This window comes from Sardina pilchardus, chromosome 6 (genome assembly GCF_963854185.1).
Source record: "Sardina pilchardus chromosome 6, fSarPil1.1, whole genome shotgun sequence".
Taxonomy (NCBI): domain Eukaryota; kingdom Metazoa; phylum Chordata; class Actinopteri; order Clupeiformes; family Clupeidae; genus Sardina; species Sardina pilchardus.
The window spans coordinates 23,237,213-23,260,909 of record NC_084999.1 but is presented as its reverse complement, the minus strand read 5'-3'; the positions used below and the strand labels follow the sequence as shown (position 1 = coordinate 23,260,909).

At 47.2% G+C, this 23,697-nt stretch overlaps 1 protein-coding gene across 2 annotated transcripts in view; it reads left to right on the top strand.

Annotated features, from left to right (window-relative positions):
* Nucleotides 1–1,386: 1,386 nt before the first annotated feature.
* Nucleotides 1,387–23,697, top strand: part of si:dkey-246i14.3 (ephrin A4) — a 38,669-nt gene continuing 16,358 nt past the window's right edge. For both annotated transcript variants that reach the window (XM_062539134.1, XM_062539133.1), the window contains exon 1: nucleotides 1,387–2,072. In XM_062539134.1, the coding sequence (XP_062395118.1) occupies nucleotides 1,951–2,072 (122 nt within the window). In that variant the 5' untranslated portion in view covers nucleotides 1,387–1,950. The remainder of the gene's footprint in view (nucleotides 2,073–23,697) is intronic.

The window sequence follows — 23,697 nt, the reverse complement described above, 5'->3', positions numbered from 1 at the left end:
GGAAAGCCCGAGCTAAGGATGGTACTTTAATATGTGGTGGTGTAATAGCCTTTAATACCTCTGAACCTGCTCTGTGTGGGCGGATGGGGGGATTCATGCTTGGATGCATGGACGCTTTGTTGACTGGTTGGATCACAGGATGCCAAAATGGTTTACTTTTTCCACGCAAACGCATAATTGAAGTTCACATCTACAGGCGCTTATAATGTCCTAGAAGTACACACACACACGCACACACACACACACACAGCAAAACACTACACTGACAACCAAGCAAATCTGCACATCCATCAAACCCCCAACTACATGAGCAAAGCTGCTCTATTCCTCAGCTTGTTAAGGTCCAATGTGCAGAGACAGCAGCTCGGTCCATGTGTTTGGGGAGCAGCGGAGGTCTACAGTGAGCGCTCCGGCTAACACCATGGCCACAGTTTGCTGTAATAAGCTCAGACAGAGCAATATTAGACTTTGCAGTGCAGAGACCGCCGTGTTCCCAGAGGTAACAAATCAGTTTTGCCAGACCTATTATGAATTGGCTAAGTTGACAGGTCGTACAAGGGGCAACAAAACTCTGCAAACAAGTTTGCACTGTATAAAGTGCTTATTCAGAAATTACTGGGTTGAGTCAACTGTCGGTATTGAGTCAGCTGTCTTTTAATGCCCTCTTTAACTTATATTTGCAGCCAATTGGCAATTATGTCCCTGGTCTGGATTTGAATCACTGTCAGTGTCAGCAGTTATTAAGGTAAGATCCTTTATAATAGCAACAGTGTAGTTCTTCTATCTTGAAATAATAGCTTCAATTTTTTTTTTGCAACACTGCATTACAATTTGGAGAATGGAGTTTCTGACATTGCCAATGGCATTGCACTTTGTAATGTTGTTGTTACATGGTGGGTACCATGGCCTTTTTCATGTTTCAAGGGAACTGGGTACACCCAAAGCCAGATATCGATGGCTTTGGGTACACCCATATCGCTAGATCAGGAAAGAACAAAAGAGGGGAAATGTTCTATTTATCTATCAAAAATTGTACCTGTATATCTTGCTCTGTGTGTTGATGGTGATGGGGGATACATCATGTTTGGATGAACGGATGCCTCTGACAGCTGGTTTGGTGAAAGGATGCATAAATTGCTTATACACCAAAATAAACATTTAGAACTGTTTACATCTGCATCTGTTTTCGGTGTTTTCTATGACACCTTGGCTACCACAATGTTATAACTCTGATGGTATCCCCCCCACACACGCACACCTCTCAAAACATGGAATGCTGACCCCGCCTGCAGACGTACTTGATTGGTCTAAAGTTTCTATGGCCCCGCCTTTTCCGTGATTGTTCTAAACCTCACCAAACCACTCATACCCACAGGCGATCGAGGTTACCGACACCTATCATCCTGTACAGTGATTCATCACGAATTTGCAAATCTGGTGACTAATACTTTATCATACTTTGCGAAAAAGTATGAGACAGTTCACTTAACTTTTTGGCACGCTTTTTACTTCATTTTATAGGGTGTCCAAACCACGACTTTTTTATGCTGTGTGTGAATACTTTATAACACGGAAACGTAACTTACTTTCCTATTATTGGAAGTCGTCCAACGCACCTGCAAGAAGGGGAAAACATTTACGGAAGAAACTACCAGTTCAACTCTGGCAAAAGACGCCTGTCTGATCCAGGCTGTGATTTAACATTTAAACGCTATCTCTCGATGTGCAACGTGCACTTTGGCAGTCAATTACATATGGATTCTACTTAGGATGGGATGTACTCCTGTGGTTCATTTCAAAGTTTCGAACAAACTTTGGCTGTTACGCGCCGCCTCTGAGAAGTGGCCACAAACTTCTGCTTGACTTCGTGTCCATATCAACTCAAGCGTGCCCTCCCGTACACATCGCTGACACGGGCCCAGCGAGAGAGCGCACCGGCCGGCTGCCGTCATGGGCTGGCGTCCGTATCCTGGAGCTTTCACGGTATGGACAGTGACTGTTCTGGTGATTGAGCTTGTTTCCACGGCCTTGGGGAAGAGGCATGTGGTCTACTGGAACTCCACAAACACCAAGTAAGTTAGACTTATGTCAAAAAAAGACATTTCTCCATTATATGCCTTTTTGTCGCTCGTTAAAAGCAGAAATGAAGAATGAAGGGTACAAACAAATAGTCAAGCGGGTGCTAAAAGTGTCCGTGCCATTTCTGTTAAAACAATTTGCAAGTGAAACAACCTGTAACGAAATACATTGTTTTTTCGTTTCTCTCTCTGAGGCGGTTGGTAGTGTAAAGCTGTTGGGGGCAGGCCATGCGCTCTTCAACGTAAATGTCACTGTCCATTATGGTTCATAAATGCACTCGTAGGGCGTAGCGGCTGGTATTACGCCGGTTCAGCTTTAAATGCCAACTCAGCCCAGTGAGTAAGCGTAAAAACTCCTGAAGAGCATCAAGTCGCATCATGCATGGAGTGTTTTTTTAGCAGCCAAAAAAAAAAAAAACCAGAACAGCACACACCTGCTGTTCATGATTATGGGCCGAGGCACAGGCTGACGCGAACAGATTTTCTTTCGAAGGCCAGAGTCTTCTCGGAACAGTAGGGGCACACAAGCTGACCTGTGTGGCAAATGTGGCCTGTAGAAAGACGTTCATGAATAAATGTAGAGTTAAATCGCTTCAGATGGAGTAATGGGTATCGTGCGAATTAGGCCAATGAGTGTGGCCGTAGCCCTCAGCAGCCCTACTGGTTTGCGCTGTGCTCTAATTGTTTGATTGGTGCTCATTTGTCAGCTGGAATGCTAGTGCAGCTGCACATCCAGGTGTGCACAGACGGCTGATTGGTCATCTGTGATGCCTGGGAGAAAGGAAGCCACAGCATGCATGCCTAGTTGTAGGCTACTGATGATGCCTTATATGTACATAGTTATTATTTAGGTTAAATATATGGTGTTCTGGCACTTTCTAGCTTTTACAGATTCTCTGCTCCTCAACTCCCTTCTATAAACTGTGCTTTCTATATCTAAACGAGGGGGTGCATGTTTTACTTTCAGATTGCACACTCTACCATATTTCGCAAGTATTGTAACTTGGATGTTGATTGATATGCTCAGAGTTCAGGGTACTGCATGTTCTTTTGAGAGAACTGGCTACACAGATCCGGAAACCTTGTTTGGAATTGTTTCTTCCTGCCTTGAAGTAGCCTATTGGAACAGCCGTGCAGAAGAAACCAATTTGGAGTTGAATTAGAGAGAGGGCAGAGCACCTGCCAAATGGCGGGAGAAAAGTACAGTTGTGGGCAGCTGGTCTGTTTTTCTTCATTTGCACTATTGGTCTCATACCCTGTTGCTTGCTGTGTGTACATCACCTTTTGCTGTGTGTGTGTGTATGTGTGTTAGAGAGAGAGAGAGATATCTCAGCATCTAGCTGCTGGACTGTAAGTCACCCATGAGAGCATGTAACCAGACTTTATCAGTTTACGTATGTGACATTGTGGCAGTCTGCTGATAAAGTCAGGTACAAACTTCTTCCTCTTATCAGTCTTGGCACCTTATCAACCCCCCCAACACACACACACACACACACACACACACACACACACACACACACACACACACACACACACACACACACACACACACACACACACATTCAGGCAGCTCCTGGGAGAAGCCTGAGGGTGTCAGGCGAAGTTTAGCGGTTAAAGATCAGATTAATTAAGATACAGTCATTACCCAATCGCACAAAATCACAACAAGAACAATGTGTTCCTCAACTCTCATCTGGGCAGGAAAGACAACGAGGAAGAGTGAGCAAGTGGCTTGCACGAGTGAGTAACAGAGAGAGAGAGAGAGAGAGAGAGAGAAGGAGGGAGAGAGAGACAAGTTTGGACACATTGCTAATGCTTGAGAAATACCAGAAGGCCAAGCCCTCCCTGCACCCCTCCCTTCCCTGTTCCAGTGCATCCACCTCACGCTGTCTGTTTGTTTCTGCATGATGGCACCTCAGGAGATCAGCACAGCAGACACACCAAATCTCCCTGTGAAATGAACAGCTTTAACAGATCAATTATTATTCGAGGGGGTGGTGATTATTAGAGAAAATAGCCTTATTAAATCTCATTTAAGCACTATAAGCCACATTTATCCGCAATCAACTTAGCAATGCCTTTCACATGCGTAGCCTGTGTGAATGTATTAATTTAATCACAAACACTGTTGTGGTGTGGAATAATCCAGACAGGAACAAACACACACTCCACGGTTAGCTTCTCCATCACGGCTATCCATCCACTGTGTCTGTGAGGTGCTACGGTAAAGGCACAGACGGGCCACACGCACAGTCAAATTAAAGGCGTCGTCTCCGTGTACAATTCCATTCAATCAATCAGAGCACAAATGATTGCCCCCTACGCCGGCTGCATAACAGCAAGACAGGGGACACATTGCAGACGGACTTTCGGAGCAGAGCGCACACTAAGTCGCCCCTAATCCCCGCCTTTCTTCGGTAATGATTAACTAAGGCAAACCTGTGAACTGCAATCAGTAATCAACCAACCAACCTAGGCCCGAGATAATTACTTTCTCGGTACTGCTGAGGTGGCAAAAAGAAAACAAGTGCATTCCACATCCACTCCCATGTCGGCCTTGTTTTGTTTCATGTAATGTAAGGTTTCGTTAAAAAGCGAAGGCTGTTCCCCTGACTTATCTTTGCTTTGCCAAACTTTTGACCACACATCCGTTCTTTGAAGATGTTTGTGCAGTCGTGTTCTCTGGAAGAACTCCAGCTTCCCGATTGGAAACTCCGCATAAATCACACCAGCTTGAATCATGATGGGAAATGCCCCCCCACTCCCCACCGATACAGGCTACGTTTCTAAAACGTACAAAACACTTTTACGTTCACACTGAGTAGTGTGTGCGCGTCACAAGGCAACGTCAATATTTTGACGGGGAGACACAATAGTTTGTCCTGTCTAGGCATTGCGTTATGGCAGCGGGTCTGAATTTCCAGCGAGCGAGCGGCAGATCCGCTACGCGGCGGCATTGAAAGCGGGCCAGGCTTGTGGTGCCAGCCGCCCTGTGTGTCGCTGTCGACACGTCCACACCGAGGCATTCTACCCCGACGACGGCCCAACCACCCGCTCCATAATGACCCGCTTAGACTTGAGCACACATTTGATTTGTGTGTACATTTCTAGAGCTTTTTTTAAACCAAGCAAATGGAGGTGCACAGCCACACACTATAAGTATACATTGGGAACACCCTGTGTGTGTGTGTGTGTGTGTGTGTGTGTGTGTGTGTGTGTGTGTGTGTGTGTGTGTGTGTGTGTGTGTGTGTGTGTGTGTGTGTGTGTGTGTGTGTGTAGAGTGCATCCTCAGGAAATGGGGTTGAATGGGGGTTGGGGGATATGCAGAGGGAACGAGTGTGTTCTTCTCTGTGCTGCTATTCGCTGTCGGGCCCCAGCTCCGACCTTTGTGTGTATTTTCTTTAAGGAATGTTTAGTTGTGCTGTAGAGCCAAACCCTCTTTGGCTCCTGCAACACCTCAATACACAAGCAGTACTCAACATAACCCAAGGGACACACACACACACACACACACACACACACACTCTGAGGGGTGGGGAGTGAGGGGCATGCTCCATGACCTCACTGTAGAACAGCAGAAATTAAAGATTTAACATTTTATCTCTCATCGTGTGTGTGTGTGTGTGTGAAAGAGAGAAGTAAAGTTAATCTCAACCTGCAAAAGAGACTCCAGGGACAGTGACGTGTGTGTATGTGTGTCTGTGTGTGTGTGTGTGTGTGTTTGCGTAATATTGATGCTTATGATGCGTTATCAGCATAGATGCTATTATCAGCACATGACAGACAGGGCTGCACACACACACTCTGGACACTATCAATATCTCCTGTCACTAATTTGCCCTAAATCTGCCTTTTTGAATTGTGTGTGTGTGTGTGTGTGTCTGTGTGTGTGTGTGTGTGTGAGAGAGAGAGAGAGAGAGAGAGAGAGAGAGAGACAGAGTGTCTGTGCACGCACACAAAGTGCATGTGGGATGACCTGTTCTTGCATCATCAGAGAGGGAGGCTGCACATTTCTGTTGGCCTGTGTGTGTGTGTGTGTGTTTGAGTGTGAGCGACAGGCTCTTCTGCGTGCAGCTTGGCTCATGCGTTTTTAATGGCGATGACGGCAGCCGGCAGCACGTTAGTTCAGGGCCGCAGGACAGAGCAGAGGGCCTGGGGAGGCACCACCCTCAACACTGACAGCAGAGAGCTGCACACACACACACACACACACACACACACACACACACACACACACACACACACGAACACACTCCAACGAACACACTCCAACACACACGCATATGAACACACTCCAACACACACACACACGCACACACACACACACACACACACACACACGAACACACACACACACATGCACACATGAACACGCACACACAAACATACTCCAACAAACACACACACACACACACACGAACACACTCCAACACACACACACATGCGCAAACACACACACACACACACACACACACACACACATTTGAGCACGCACACACACACACACATATGAGCACACGCACACACGAACACACTCCAACACACACAAGCACATATGAACACACACACACACACACACACATACACATGAACACACTCCAACACACACACTATATACACACACTCACAGATTCAAACAGACACACACATATGCACACACTCCCACAGATGCAAACAGACATACACACATGGATGCACATACAGACAAATGCACATACTCCCACCGATGCACACACAGACCTTTTTATCCCATTCAGTGAATATTCCAAATGAAAATGCCAAATTCAAAGGTATTGAAAAGCACCCGGGTCATTGACATCCATGAAATGATGGACCCGTGCTGTGGACTACAGTCAACCACTCCGTCAACCATGTCCCTGTGCACCAAGACCTGTAGGCTGATGATGCTCTCTCCACGCTGGGTGCTATTTATATTTCATCCACAGCCTGGTTGTACACGTTCCTCCATTACAGAGGACATGGCTAATGTTGGATTTTTCTCTTTCTTTTTTTTTCAGAATTTATCAGATTTATCTGTTATAACCACACACAGCAAGTCACCTGCTTCCTTCATAGAAGAAATGGAATGACAAATATGAGTCAAATATAGATATCGATTTAAATAGGACTCTATACTTCTGTACTGTTCTGTAAGCCCAGACAGGAGCCAAGTTGGCAGTGCTACAGAAAATATTCAGCTTTGATTGAAGCGACACTGGAAGCACTCAAAAGTTTGATTCGTGCGCCGTGACTTTGGCTGTGTTGCGATACCTAGCCCTTAATTAAATTGCCGTCAGATGAGCCTTCTCAGTGTTCTCCTCCGTCCGTGGACGACACACGCTGGGATTCTGAGAGCGATTTTTGAAGTGCGCGAGCGTCTTCGTCGTCGAAACGTAGTGGCTGATTCATCCGTCTCTGGTCGGTGCTCGGGACTCCAAATCTGCGTTATGAGGTTTGATGTCGGCCCGTTTGAGAGAGAAACACAATTACAGTGGGGATGTTGAGGGATGTTTTTTGTCCTCCTGCGGCGATGGGACGTTATTACCCCTTTGTGATTCAGTGTTTGAGACGATGCAGACCTGCTGCTTGCTTTTGCTCAGTTGCCGAGTTGAAAGTATGCATATTTTGAATTCTACATGACTTTTTTTGTCTAAAGATAATACAGACACCCACATGTATGAATATTTCATATAATCGTTGTCTCCAATAGAAATGTTTTCTGTATGTTTTGTTGTTCTTCCAGCTGAGTAATAGAGTTCTACTACCAAACACCTTGGTAAACATATTCTTACTACCAAACAACGCCTTGGTAAACATGGATATTCTGCACTTAGTTGGTTGGATAATTGAGCTGGAGTGTCACAGAGAATTAGGAGAAGCACAATCCCCTCTCTCTCTCTCTCTCTCCTTCTCTTATTTTCTTTCTCTCTCTCGCTTTCTCTCTCCCTCCCTCTCTCTTTCAGGCATGCTCCTACCTGTAATCACCTTGGCCTTCCCTTCCAGGCTTCATTACGCATTGGTGTCTGTTAGGACAGGCCTTTACACCCCACTCTCTCTCTCTCTCTCTCTCTCTCTCTCTCTCTCTCTCTCTCTCTCTCTCTCTCTCTCTCTCTCTCTCTCTCTCTCTCTCTCTCACTTTCTTGCTGTCTCTTTGCTTTGGACTTGGGGGTGTTTTACTGTTTTTTATTTCACTAGTCTACTGCCAGACTATTGCATCTTTCAGCAAAGGTGAAAGCGCTGTAGTATTTGTGCATTTCTGTGAATGTGTTTTGGGAGTCTTGGTTGGTTGATTGGTTGTGTGTGAGCGTGTGTGTTGAAACATCAACCACTGGTAGATCTTATTCACCAACTTGGATACCACTGTAAGCTGGGGGCTGCTAAAAAGGAGGCAAAAATATTAGCAAAATTCTGCTTTGTCTCAACCATCATAGGGAGCATGCAAATAATGGAGACAGGGATGTTTTGTTTGTTTTGTTGAGTGGTAAATGGAAGGACCAGTAACAGTATGTGAACCTTGTAAGACTTATCGCTTTATCAACGATTCTTCTCAAAGTATTTGGGTCTTGTTTTCCTTGCTTGCCTTTCAGATATAAAATAAAAGCATTTAGATGTGTTCAGGAACAGAAGTCGGATTGACCATATTAATTAACGGACTGTATAACAGGGTAGAGCTCAGGGGGAACTTGCATGCACTGTGCTAACAGCTGATTGGTGATTATCAGTTAATCATACACCCCAATCCTATTGAGCGCCCATGCTGCTAGCCTTGCTAGCTGGGTTACTCATTAGCCTCCCATTGTCCTTGCATGCTAAGCGCTAAATGGGAACTCTCTTACCAATCAGTGCAGTCTATCAAGGGAAAACATGTCATTCATACAGCCCTATCCATGACTTAGCAGTACAGGCTAGCAAAAAAATGTTGTTGTTGCTTAAGTTGGTCTGTTGTGTGTATGTGTGTATGTGTGTGTGTGTGTGCGTGTGTGCGTGTGTGCTGGTGTGTGTGGACCAAGCGACCTGTAATTTACGCAGCAGAAAAGACTGACAAGATGGAGAGGGAAGAGAAAGATAAGGGGGTGGGTAGAGGAAAGGCAGGGAGGAGAGCGAGACAGCGAGAGCACATGGTGTGTTTAACCTTTGACCACATGTAATTTAACGTTCCCCCCACGCCTGAATATTTGATGCCCGCCGCCGTCGTTCCTGCGCGCCGTGCCCCTCCGAGGCATCAGGCGCTCGCTCCGCTGCCTGATAATGTCTCGTAATTTTCGCCGACCACACGGGCTCTCCAGGGCGGCCCGTAACGCTATTATGTAGGCTAACGGGAGGAAGCTCTCGGCTGCTGCGCCGATGGAAAACGCATTACACGGCCCGAGGACGGGCCGATCGGAGAGGCGAGGCGAGGGAAGGAAAAGGCATTAGAGGAAGGAAGGAAGGATGGCAGGGAAATAGTCAACAGATTTTTTTGTAGCTCCCATAAGAACTGGGGGGGGGAGCCCTCCAGGGAGCGAGGGAGGAGGTGAGAGATAGAGGGAGAGAAAGAAAAGATGTCAGCAGGTATTATTGTCACTGTCAGAGGCTCCGGTTTTAAAGGAGAAATACCCTGGTCATGCTAGTCAGAGCAGGCTGGAAGCTTCTGAGGAATAGCGCATTGGCATAGCCTAAGCATACTGGCAGTAGCACACACTAGGGTAGGCTACGTGACACACACACACACACACACACACACACACACAGACACTCACACATACACACACCAGTGTGCGTCACAGTATCCATGCAAGAGGTGTGTGGTTAAAGGGTCTTTTAACGGGAACTGAAGAACTATGTGCGGAATGCAGTGTTGCGTACCATGAAGCACCCTGCGTTGAGTGCGTTCGTGCCTTTGACGGGGTGTGTGTGTTTGGGCTGTAAGTGGAGAGATTTTGTTGTAAGTCTGCCATTGTGTGTCTGTATGTCTGGGTGTGAGCGGTTTACATGAGAATGAGGTTCAACATGTTTTTTTAGACATCAACAAAAACATACTTTGTCACTATGTGGATCAGATCTATTCATGTCACAATGTTGCCGTTACTGCAAATGTGTATTTAAGCTTAGGCCACACACACACACACACACACACACACACACACCCTTCCTTTTCACTGTATATCGGTATATTTCATTGTACATTGTGAAACCACTTGGCTTGATAATTTCTCAGATGAAAATGTATTAAAGCTGGCAAGAGAATGAAAGCCCATTATTCGAATATAAATTCAGAACGAGATGGGGGAAATAGCTTATGACATTTTTAGTCATCAGGTGCGCAAACATCAGTGTGCACAAACAGGTCGACACACACTCATAGACACACACTCACACACACAAACACACACATATAAATCAAATACCCATTTCCTTACCAAGAGCTGTATTATAGCCGGCATGCAGGGACCTTTAAAATATTAAAGTGAAATCTGTGTAATATTTCTTTATTCAAATGGAGTGTATTTTTGTGGAAATGTGCGTGCTGTTCACAGTAATAGGCGCGGTGGAAGCAGCATGCATCAGATAGTTAATTTAAAACTACTTATCTGCCAGACAGCCTGTGCCTTTCACTTCTTGCCTGTCTCTGTAGGAGAAAAACCTCAGTTCCGCCCCCCTTATCCACAAGGAAACAACATTTATACTCTGAAGGACTTCTCTGATGTTAGGAAAATATGGCCACTGTGACGGCAGAAAATATGGTTAACTATGAAATGTCTGTGTAACAGCAAACTGAATGCCGACCAAAAGCGTAATTGGTGAATTTTAGCATAGAATCAAGAATGGAATTTTCCATATCTGTACAGTATACATAAAAGTGACTGTTTGAATTTAGACACACACACACACAGACAAATACATAGAGATAAAATATCTATATATAGGTTCTGTATGTGATTCTGAACTCTGTAGCAAGGGGCTAGTTAGCTAACCGACAAAAGCTATCTGACGTTATTCAAATCAAAGCTCATGTGGCCGGGCCATTGTGGCGCATTAGTCGTCTGGCTGTAATCCCTGCATAATCTCATAATCTCGCCCCCTGCCAGTTTCATCTGAGGAGTCAGGCCAGGCACAACAAGGGTGTCCCCTTGTTAGCGCTGTACCCCCGACCTCCAGCCTAGTTTTCCGCATTAGAGTGAACAACATGAATGTTTTTTGCTTTTTCAGTGCATCCTTCACCTCCATGGGCATGACATGAAAAAAACGGTTGGGGTTTTAACACCCAAATGCTTAAAAACGATGGTGTTTGTGTATGTTTAGCCCCTCTTAATGGTCTCATATTCTCTTCTTCTGAGTAACATCATACTTTAAATAGTAGGAGATTATCATTGTTTGTTTTTTTAAAAGCATGTGTCCATATGCAGTGACCTCACCAGTCCACCCCGCCTCAACAAAAAAAAAAAGAAATATAAAATATAATGTCAACATATCAATTTCATGAGGACTCACTTAAAAAAAATGTCTGCATCCTTTTTTGGCACTGAGATGACTGTAAGGAGACATCTTTGATCCCACTTCCCATATTCCCATATTGGTAAAGGCACTTCCCATATTGGTAAAGGCAACATTATGCGTATGACGGGAGGCCACGGCATGCTCTGCTGCTCTGGGTTTTGTAATGTATAGGGATGCGTTTTATATTTGGGCGGGGAGGGGGGCGGGGGGGGGGGGGGGTTGCTTTTATACAGAATGGGTCTTTGAGGCCATGGCATGTTCAGAAGCGCTGGGCTGTGTGGCTGTCGCTTTGCCTGGTTACAGCCCGACAAAAGCCCTCTCCGCCGAAGGGAATACGCTCTCATGCCCTTTCAGTCCGGCGGAAAAAGCAGGCTGAATTTGAATTTGAAACATTCCAACTGCGAAAGATGGAGAGGCAGGGACCAAGGGAGGATGAGAGGAGGAGAAGAAGGAAGGAGGACTGGGAGAGACAGACAAGGAGAGCGAGAGAGAGAGAGGGGGAGGGAGGGAGGGAGGGAGGGAGGGAGGGAGGGAGAGAGAGAGAGAAAGGGCAGTTTTGTCCCACGAGATTACAATGCAGTGACCGTGAAAATGCTTAAATAAACACTGTGAGAGAGAGGAAGAATGAGAGGAGGGAGGGAAGCCACTTGAATAAGGAAAAAAAGGGCAGAAGGAAGGTGTGGAGAAATGAAGGGAATGGAAAAAAGAGAGAGAGAGAGAGAGAGAGAGGGAGGGAGGGATCGAATGAAATGAAATATTGGGTTGGAAGTTAGTCTAAGCACAGATTCCATAGTCTGCAGTTAGGAGACTGTGCAAAACTTTATTAAAAAGAAGAAGTAGAAGAAATACACAAAAGTGTTAGGAAAAAAAAAAGAGAACCAAAGAGAGAGAAATGAGGAAAGCGTAGACACAGAGAGGTCAGACCTTTTCCTCCCTGTTTGAATAATTCAGGCCAAGCCCGAGCGGCGAAGCTGCTCGCGGAGCCTGTTTAGCTTGACATGTGTTAGCGAGGGACGGCAACCCACGAGCCCTGTGCTGCCGTCGCCCGCGCTGCTAACAACCTCCTGCAAGCCCCTGTCTGATGAGACGCTTGGGCTGCAACCTGCTAACCGTCACCACAGTTTCTCTGACCCAGCCATCCGCAAGACGGAAAGAGAGGGAGGGGTGGGGGGGTGTAACGAGGGATGTAATGTACCAGAAAAAAATATTAAAAGAGGAGAAAGAAGAAGAGAAATAGTGAAGGTGCTCAGGATAAAATGCGAGAGACAAAAATATGAAGGATTGGGGGGGAAATATACGAGGCGCTTTGAGCCCGTCAAAACGATGACCCACTTTTTTTTTTTTTTTGGAAGGGGGGTTGGGGTGGATGGGGCACGGTGGGCAGGGGGGAGATGATGGATCTGTGAAGCCAGCTGAGATTTATTGTTAATGCTGATTTGCTTCGCAGGCGCCCTTTTCTGGATGGCGCCGTGTTGAGAGCTGCTGTTGCTGCGCTGAAACAACCATCCCCCACCTCACCCCTCCTCACCACCCCTCCCTCCCAGTCCCACCCCCTCTCCGCATGCCCCCCCGCCACTCCCCATCCTGCCTCCCTTAACCCAATTTGCCAACACAGCTGGGCTATGGAGGAGGAAGCTAGGCACTTAGCAATACATGACTGTTTCATTTGGGGGGCCGATGGGGTGGAGCCTGCTCCCGCCCGTGGTTCTAGAGCCTTCCCTCACTGTTGCGCGGGGCTGTGATTTGGGGTCTTGAGGCGCGTCCTTGGGTAGCCATTGGGGAGACAAATTGTTCTGAGCCACCTTGGTATTCAAGTCCCCAAACCCCAATCCCTTGAAAGACCCAACACCCCCCCCCCTCACACCAACCCCCCCTGTAGTCTGCAGTCTGCAGTGCTGGGCTTCTCTGACCTGCTCCAGCCCGGCTTTGGGAGCCACTTCCTCAGGCCTTTCCCACAAGGAGAAGATAACAGGCTCCGTTTTTGCAGAGAGGAGAGAATCCTATTTAAGGTTCTGGAGGGGGGAAAAAAAAGTTTCTTTTTTTTTTCTATACATGGAGAACCCTCATTAGTTTGTGGTCTGGAAGTTAGAACGGAGAGGAGGATGGAGGGAGCAGTGGAGAGAGAGAGAGAGAGAGAGAGAGGGAGAAGGAGGAGGGAGAGAGAGAGAGAGAGAGAGAGAGAGAGAGGGTTGGGTGGGGCAGAGACTGGCATGAATCCCAGCTCCGGATTGGCTGCTGCCCAGGCCGCGGCACCTCTGACCTCATTTAGCCCGGGCCACACCCTCCACACACAAACAGGCTGCTCACGCAAAGCCAGGAGGGTATTTCAGGCCCCGGCCCGCCCGCCCGCCCAGTGCCCAGTCCGGTGCCCAGTCCGGACAGACAGAAATCCACTTCCACTCCGCTGGGTCTGGATCCTGGAGCTGCCCCCACGCTGGACTCTGCGGGTGGACGAGCCTCCCCCTGGATCCCCAAATGAGTGGACGAGAATAGAGGCGACGGCAGGGGAGGGAAGGGAAGGGAAGGGAAGGGAAGGGGAGAATGACCACAGGGGGAGCGCGAACACGACCGGGCATTTCTAATCGGCTCTAACGAGGAGCGAAACTAGACGATGGCGATCGGCGTCCGTGCAGATTTGTCCGGCGCTCGCGTAGCGAGGGTGGAAGATGCCTCATCGTGATGGGCTCCGCTACTGTGCATGCATCAACACAATGTCACACACACACACACACACACACACACACACATACATATTCCCGCAGGATGCTAGCACGCAGCTTAAGTCCAGCTCCTGGTCTTTGTAGATGGCCAGGTCCTGCTGACTGCGGCTGAAAGGAGGGTCCGGGCTAACAGGCAGAAAATGGAGGCTGCGCCCAGCGTGGGATTCAGCCTCTGGGGTCCAGGTCGGCGTGGCCACCCGGCAGCAAATGCATTTAAAGACCCTTCCGGTGCCTCGCTAAAGTGGAAAAGCGCCCGCGTGCTCTCTCGTTTCGCTCGTTCGCTCGCTCGCTCTCTCCCTAGAGGCAATTTTCTTTTGTGGCAAATTTGACAAACCCACCCCTGCAGGTCCACTGAAGTGCGGCCAGGCTACTGGCTCGAAGGGGGCCTAATCTCTCTCTCTCTCCCTCTCACTCACTCACACACACACACACAGAGAGTCACAGAGGCCAACTACCTGCAAACACACAAGAGAGAACAAACACAGGCGCATACACAAGCACTAAATCACACACACACACACACACACACACACACACACACACACACCCACACACTTTCACAGATGTTTTTATAAACCATAAGCCCACGTAGAGCTGCTTGATCCTTGCTGTCAGTTGGTCTCAACCCCCTAGACACACGAATTAGCACACGCACACACACACACACACACACACACGCACACACACACACACTCTTATCCAAGCTGACCAGCACTCAGCAAAGTAGGTGCTCCCTGGAGAGTTCCTGAGGAAGTGCGGGGAGCGCTGGGGCCGAGGGAGAGGTGAGAAGAGGGAAGCAGGCGAGGAGGACTGGGCCCTGCGAGGGCTCGGGGGCCGGAGCTGCCCTGCGCTGCGCTGATGGAAAGTGCATACGCACGCCGTGTGCTGGAGGGCGGATGTGTGCACGGCGCGTCGTAAATATGGATGATGGCCGCACTAATGTGCACGCATGACAACGGACATGTTTACACACACACACACACACACACACACACACACACACCGAACGGACATGCTTACACACACATACACACACACACACACACACACACCAAACGGACATGCTTACACATACTGTACACACACACACACACACACACACCAAACGGACATGCTTACACACACACATACACACACACACACACACACACACACACACACACACACACACACACCAAACGGAGGGAAGGTTGGTTTCTTATGCATATGCTCTCACACCCACACAGAGTATGGTGTTTAACCACGTACCAAAGTGGTGCTGACCACATCCTTGTCGTCTTGACCAGCTGGCAAGTGGGAGCGAGTGTTTGCACGTGTGTGTGAAAGAGAGTGTGAGCGTGCATTCATGTATAGAGACTACAGTATATATCTGAGACCTGGGACGGCGCGTACCACCGAGCTACAGCAAGCGAAAGGAGTCAAAAAGCTGCCGGTGGACTTCCCGTTCCCATTCCCATCAGCTCGAGCGGAAGCACTGGAAGTTGGCCGCCTGGATGGTCAGGGCACTGTGTGACCATTCCTGGTAGCCGGGAATAACAAACCCCCCCCCCCCCCCCTCCCTTACATCCACACACACACACACACACACACACACACACACACCACAATCACCCCTCCGCCTGCTTGTCTCTTCCTGCCGTGTGACTGCACGAGAGGGAAACGGTGATGGCGGGGGGGTAGCGGGGTGGTCGGTGTGGCTGCTAGAGAGACGCGGGGAGCAGCAGATGGTCGGAGCGGGGGGCTAAGTAGGTGTTTGTGTGCTGGGGGCCTAAGACGCAGGGTCAGACACAACATGGCCGTCTGGCCGGGCAAACACCCGCGGAGCAGCTAGCCTCCGCGCTAATGACTACATATACAGTAGGGGGGGTGGGGGGGGGATGGATGGGATAGAAGGATGGGGGAGAAGAGGAAGATAGATGGACAGACTTGGAGAGAGAGGGAGTGGAGTGAGGGGTGATTAGATTGAGGTGAAGGACAAGAAGGATGCTGGAGAGGATTTGATTTGGTCAAGAAGGACACACGAGCTTTGTGTGTGTGTGCGTGTGTGTATGTGTGTGTGAGAGAGCGACTTGGCAGAAGGACAGTGTGTTGTTGTTTATGATTTCATGTTCTCAGGCGATGCTCCATAACATCAAAACTATAAAGCGCAACCAATTGAGAGGGCGTTTGACAGAGGCATTGTGGAAGATGATGATATGTTGTCTACAGTATGTAGACAAGCTTACACTCGAGGCATTAAAAGATATTAGATTTTAAGCTTCTAATTCATGCAAATGATGAAATCCGTCGACAGTCAGTTAATGTGATTATTTGTGTATTATAGTAGTGCTCACTGTTCCAGTGTCTGGCGCAGTGGACGGTTACTGGTAACACCAAAACCCTTAACTGCCCCCACTGTGAGTTCCTGCCATTCATGTCAGCCTTGTTGGTGCAGGAGTCTTTGTAGAGCTCCCCTCTTCTGACACAGATTGGCTTTGAGCTATGGTATTTGATCATGTGTTGGGGAGGACTGTCATTTTTTTTCCAAGGTTGGGAGGGTGGTTGGTTGGTTGGGCAGTGTGGGTGTGCGTGCGTTTGTGTGTGTGTGTGTGTGTGTGTCTGTGTGTGTGTGTGTGTGTGTGTGTGTGTTTTTGAAGAATGAAATTTGCATGTCAAATGCGCTGCATTCCTGGCTGTTGATGACTGGGGCTTTGTATTGTGCGGTGTAGCATGTTTGTGTGGTGATTCAGAACTCCGATATTGTAATTCATAGGTAGTATTTTTAACCGGGCGCCACATGCATATTTGAGGCTTTTCAACTTGAAGTGTGTTTGTGTGGGTGCGTGCTCCGTCGGAGTATATTAAAAGTAATATCTGTCTGCATGGTATGTTAGTGGTTTGTGCATCTAGGTCATCTGTATATGTTTCCTCCGATTTTGCTTAGTGTATGTATTATGTGTCTAGCTTTGGACTGTGGTGTTCCATGCTTTTGAATGCGATCATGTAGTATTACTATTATCTCTCTCTCTGTGTGTGTGTGTTTGTGTGTGTGTGTGTGTGTGTGTGTGTGTGCGCGCGCGCTCAGTATGCTTTGTGTATGCGTGCAGTGGCACGGGATCGCCATGAGACTTCAAGAGCTCATCGCTGTAGCATGGCTGTCCGACCCATGAGACTAATGTGACCTGATCAGAGAGGGAGAGAGAGAGGGAGGGAGAGCTTGGGGTAGATGGTGGTGGTGGAGGAGGAGGAAGAGGAGGGCTGGTGGTGAAGGTTAATGGTGAATGAGAAGATGACTTTGATCCAGATCGTATGCACGTCACATCCAATAAGATGAGCGGGGGGAGGAGGGGGAGGGGGGGGGCTAGCAGAGTGGAGGAAAAAGGGGAAGAAAAGTCTGATCTTGGCATCGATCAGCACTATCCATCTATCTCTGTCCTTTTCTTCTCTTCACCTTCCTCTCTCTCTCTCTCTTTCTTCTACGCTTCTCCTCTTCTGTTTTATTTGCTGTGTGAGGACAGCAGTTGTTCTTTTCTTCACCTTCCTCTCTCTCTCTCTCTCTCTCTCTCTCTCTCTCTTTCTCCCCTATGTTTCTCCTTCGGTGTGCTGTGTGAGGACAGCAATTGTTTTCTTCACCTTTCTCTCTCTACTACAACTCTCCTCTTCTGTTTGCTGTGTGAGGACAGCAGTTATTTTCTTCCTCTCTCTCTCTCTCTCTCTCTCTCTCTCTCTCTCTTTCTCCCCTATGTTTCTCCTTCTGTGTGCTGTGTGAGGACAGCAGTTGTTCTGCGATGGAGGGATGCCCTGTGGAGAGGAGGAGCACTGAACCGATAGAACTGCTTTGGGAAAGAATGTTCCCCTCTTTTGTTGTCTTCTCACTTTCTCTATCTCTCTCTCTCCCCCTCTTTCTGTCTCTCTTTCACTCTCTCTAACCCCCTCGTTGAGTTTCCTGTTGCTACCCCATGTCCCTCTCTCTGCACTCCTCTCTTTTCTTCTCCTCCTCTCTCCCCCTCTTCTCCCTCGTTTTCTCCTCATGTTTGGCAGCCACCACAGAGGTGAGGTTTGGCTCTGGTGCACAAGCCCAGACCACCTTCAGAAGCCAGAGCTGTGAACACCACACACACGCAACCCCGCGGCACCCTTCCCCTTCATGCTCTCTCTCCTCTCCTCTCCTCTCTTTCTTTCTCTCTCTCCTCTCTGCTCTCTCTTTCTTTCTCTCTCCTTTGCTTTCTTTTCATGTTCTCTTTCTCTCTCTCTTTCTAACTTTCTTTCTCTCTCTGCATCCCTCACCCTGCTCTCTGATGTGCTTGTACTATCCAGCATTCCTAGTTTATTCTCTCGGTCATTATTAACTGTTAGCCGCTCAGTTTTTCGGCCAGGTACAGTCAAAGATCCTTGATTACTAACTATTATTAACCCTGTCTGGTACAGTAGTACTACTAGGTGAGAAGCCATTTAGGAAGTAGAGCGGTAATGTTTGTTTGGATGGACTCTCATTTGAGTCAGAATGAGAGAATAATGGCTCTAAATACCTTTTACTAGACAGTGCTGTTCCTATCTTTCCTTTCAGTAACATTTCTAATGTGGGAATATTCTTTGATGCAACTTATGCTAAAAAATACCTGAGTTGATTTTTAGTTCTCTTTACCATATTTGTGACCGTTTGCAGTGAATTAGGTGTCAGTTCATGTGGTAACAACCTGAAGAAGTGAATTTTAATGTAAAAATGGTGAAATTAGAAGTCTTAATAAAAACGTTTTTGATAGACCTAAAAGAACATAAAAATACATTTTCAGTTGAATTTACTTTTTGTTTGTTGCTATCCATCCTCTGCTTCTCTCTCTCTCTCTTCTCTCTCTCTCTCTCTCTCTCTCTCTCTCTCTCTCTCTCTCTGCCGCTCCCTTTCCCTCTCTTTTTCTGCCTCACCCCAACGCTCTTCGGTTGTGGTTTTGTGTTCGATAAAGAAAGAGCCCACCCCCCGCCAATTCTTCCTCCAGCCTCCCCCATCCCTCTGCTATAGGTTTGCATATTTTTCCTTTGTCATAACCAAACACGGCATTGTTGACCAATTATCGGCTTCATTTAGCAATTAGCTCTGTGCGTACAGTTGGAGGGTGTTTTTGTGTGTGCGAGTGCAAAAGGGGGCTTTGGTATTCACGGCACAGTGGCGAAGCCCGAGCGTGGCTGCGTTGTTCACCCTTTAATTATTCCCTTTTATTAAGGGATCAAAGGCCCCACTGCCATAGATGGACTTCCACTATCATGTACTCACATTATATTTACAGCCAGCAGCTAATGCCGGTGCATCTACAGTAGTGATCGCTGCAGCGCGGCCTGATTTAGCTCACTACAGGTAGCCGTGTTGGAATGTATAGCGTCAAAGTGGTGTGTGTGTGTGTGTGTGTGTGTGTGTGTGTGTGTGATCTTACACAAAGGGTAGGTCCTGTGGGTGAACAATTTGCATTGATTACCTTCCCTCTCGCCTTTTTTCCTCCTTTGATTTTGAGCAAAATGTCGATCTGTGAACAAATGAACACTTCCATTATGGTCGATCTGTGAAAGTGAGGCCATTTGCCTAATGTACAGCTCACTCTCTCTGTAGGGCAATGCATGTCCACTATGGTAATGTACAAGCCATTTACATTAGATCTCAGTCTCAGAGTCGTAAACATACACTCCCCTCATAAAGATAATAGGTGACACTGAACTAGTGGTTTGCTAGCAATATTGTTCTGTGATTCTTTGTGTGTGTTTGTGTGTGTGAGAGACAAAAAGAGACTCACAGAAGCAAATAGTATCAGTTTCATTTGTCCAAACCGCCTTGACGTGGCCCAATTCAGAAGGCAATCATCTGAAACGATGAAGGATAGACCTCCTCCTCCTTGTTGTGTGGCATTTGTCATCATCTCTGTCCACCATCTTCTTCCTCTCGGTCGTATTTCTCCCTGTCCCCCCATGCTGTTCCCGCGCCGCTAGATTCCTCCAGTGCAGGGTTAAAGGGGGAGGAAGAGAGATAGCGAGGGAGAGAGAGAGAGGGGGGGGGGTGGAAAGGTAGGGGTCGGAAAAGCAAAGAAAAGAAGAGTCTGAGAAGAGGAACTATTGACACTCCTCATACAGGGAGCCTGCTTCTGTAGGCAGCTAGAGGGAAGCGTGTGCGTGTGTGTGTGTGTGCGTGTGTGTGTGTGTGCGTGTGTGTGTGTGCGTGTGTGCGTGTGTGTGTGCGTGCGTGTGTGCGTGTGTGTGTGTGCGCACGTACACGCACAATGCCATGGTGGGGGCTGCACTTGGGTTTCTGTGTACCTAGGGTGAAAATATGCACCGTGCGAGGGTGAGCCAGGAGTAGGGGGTTGGTAGGAGAAGGCAGGAGTCCATGTCGAAAGGTTTGACTGACATTGTACATAGTAGAGAGCCTCATAGTTTTCAGTTCACATACTCAAAGGATATACCCATTGACATATTAACTTTCTTTACTGTTGCATCTAGAAAGAGAATAGTTTCCCCCAATATGCACAAAGCCATTAGTATACAGTACATGCTAATTTCCGTTGTTTGATAAGCACAAGACGGCATTTCACAAAGCCAAATCTTGCCGTTGTATGGTTGCTGCCTGTCTATTATTTACTTGACACTTTGTAACTATTGCATTGCTTTTCATCAGCTTTGTGTATTTCAAAGCAGGCAGAATCCATCTCAATTAAATGTGCTGATAATATGATGATGATGAACGTATCGTTTTGAAGTGTTTCCTCAGAGGGGAAATTGTGCGCTTCAAAACTGAAAAATCTAAACGTATTAGAAACACACTAATTGTGTATTGAAAGTGTTCCACTGTGTTCCATTGTGATCCATAGAGAGCTGCTGAAATTATTTGTTGGTGAGTGTAACTTGCGTGAGTGGGTGTGGATTAACTTGATGAGCACTGAACTAGTCTTTTAACATTCCATTTCCGCTAGCTAAAATTAGACGCGGAAAGTATCGGTTGGCATTATTAGGCCTGTATCTGCCCAGCGTGTTGCTCTGCCCCTCCTCGGAAATGGAAAGGCAAGTAGTTAAAGGTCTACAGCAGGCTATTGAGCTGTTTCTTGGTAGAAGAACCCCCATAGGAAATGAGAGTGCCAGTTGCTGACTACTTCTCTCTTGGAGTCCATTCTGTTACACGAGGGTCATGAGTCGTTTTCCAGACGAAGTGGAGACCCGATGTCATGCTAGGTTTGCGTGTATGTGGAACAACCCCCATCCCGAAAACCAATCTGCATGAGTTATTGGAATATTTACAAGGCTATTAGGCACTAATATGCCCCCACGGAGAAGATTATCAAATGTTCAACACACCTGTGTTTAGAGCCATTGACTTTTCATTATTGCTGGTGTAATTCATGCTGGCAGAGACGCTTACATGGGGAAATTGTTTTCTGAAATGTCTCTCATTTTAGTTAACAGCATACCAGCCATACGTGTATATTCACACTGTGTTATCTAGAAAGCTCATAGATAATAGCTCAACATTCAGTGTTCTATTGTTATCAGCCTGGCAGTTGAATCGTGTTATTTCATCTTAAGAGACACCATTGTTCCAATACTGGAATCAGAATCAGATTTATTTGGCCATGGCAGAGTGAGATGGTAGGCCTAACACACAAGGAATTTATTCCTACATGGCTGATGGCATCACTGTCGCTTAACAGACAAAATATAGACAATATACAGACAGTCATGTGTATATTATTCTGGGTGATGTATGACTAATATACAGCTCTAGACAAAGCAAATAATGTACATAAATTACAATCTATCAGTGAAAGCATCAGTAATGTGTGTCATGTATGCGTCACCATTCACCACCATCTTCCTTTCTTACACAAGATGCTAAAAAAAAACATGCAAGCATTAAAACGGCTGTTTTCTGCTCTTTCTCAAAATGAACCGCATCAAGTGAAGACGTATGTTAATGTGCCGTGTTCGAATTGAAGGACTCCGTGCCGCAGTGTGTTGCTGGTGATTGACCTGTGCATTGTAGCGGGTGGCACAGGGGTGCAGTCCTAGCCATTGATTAGCTCGTCAGGCTCCGGTTTGAGCGAGCCCCGATCGACGCGCTGCCACGGCGCTGAGTGAGTGGCGACTCTCTGTCACGAGTATTGATCAGCCAGGGGGGTTAGTGGGACACACACCAGGAGCCGTGATGGCTTGGACTTCCACTTGGTGTCCTCTGACAACGTCTCTCTCTTTCTGTTGCTCTGATTGTAAAGAGGCAATTTATGTGAGAGGTCCACACACACACACACGCACGCACGCACACACACACATGCACACAATTTTACACATATTCACATACACACTCCCGCGAACAGCGACACACTCTCACACAACAACATTAATCAGTACAACCCAATGAAGATGCTGTCTTTAGAGTACCAGGACTGAGTACAAATATTTCATATTGATTGTTTGTGTCAGAACATTGGAATCTTGCCACAGAGACGTAAAAAGCAAATTTCATCCTTTATTAATACTTAATAGATACTTGGTAAGGCCTATACAGTAATTACAGAAAGAAAGTTCACTATGAATATTTTTTTTCAGGCTTCTATCAGCTATTTTCTATCATTCTATTTTTGTTTGTTTGTTTGTTTGTTTGTGTCATTTCCACACTTAACTCAGGATGACTGCCCCCTCCCTCGTTCTCTCCTCCTCTGTTTCCCCTTCTCTTTTCCTCTCCAGTGACTCTTCACTCGCTCCCTCGCCCGCTCGCTCGCTCTGTCGCTCTTTTACAAAGACTCCTGGTGACAGACCTGAACCAGCCGTCCTGCTTTCACATCCTTTCTTTTCTTCCCCTCCTCTGTGGCGCTCCTCTCCTCTGTCTCTCGCTTTCTGTCTCTCTCGCTCTCTCTCTCTCACACACACACACACACACACACACACACACACACATGCTTACATACATACAAACATACAAACATGTGCCCGTACATACCATACAGACACACACACACACACACACACACACACACATACACAAATGAAACAAACACACACACATGCACATCATACACACACACCACCCACATGCACACACACACATATTGCTGAAAGACCAATTAAATTCCATCTTGTCTTCCCCCTGTTCTCCAGCAGACTCTCTCCAGGGTCACTAATTAAACGAGCACCCCCCCCCCCCCCCCCCCACACACACACACATCCACCTTTCCCCCCTCATCCACTCTCTCTCTCTCTCTCTCTCTCTCTCTCTCTCTCTCTCTCTCTCTCTCTCTCTCTCTCTCTCTCTCTCTCTCTCTCTCTCTCTCTCTCTCTCTCTCTCTCTCTCTCTCTCTCTCTCCTCCCTGTCTGTATATGCTGAGCCCTCTTGGCCAGGAGTGTGAACCAGCTTACCCAGGTCCATTCTATGCTAATGCTGAGCTGATTAGGGAGCTTTGACTTTTCCTCAA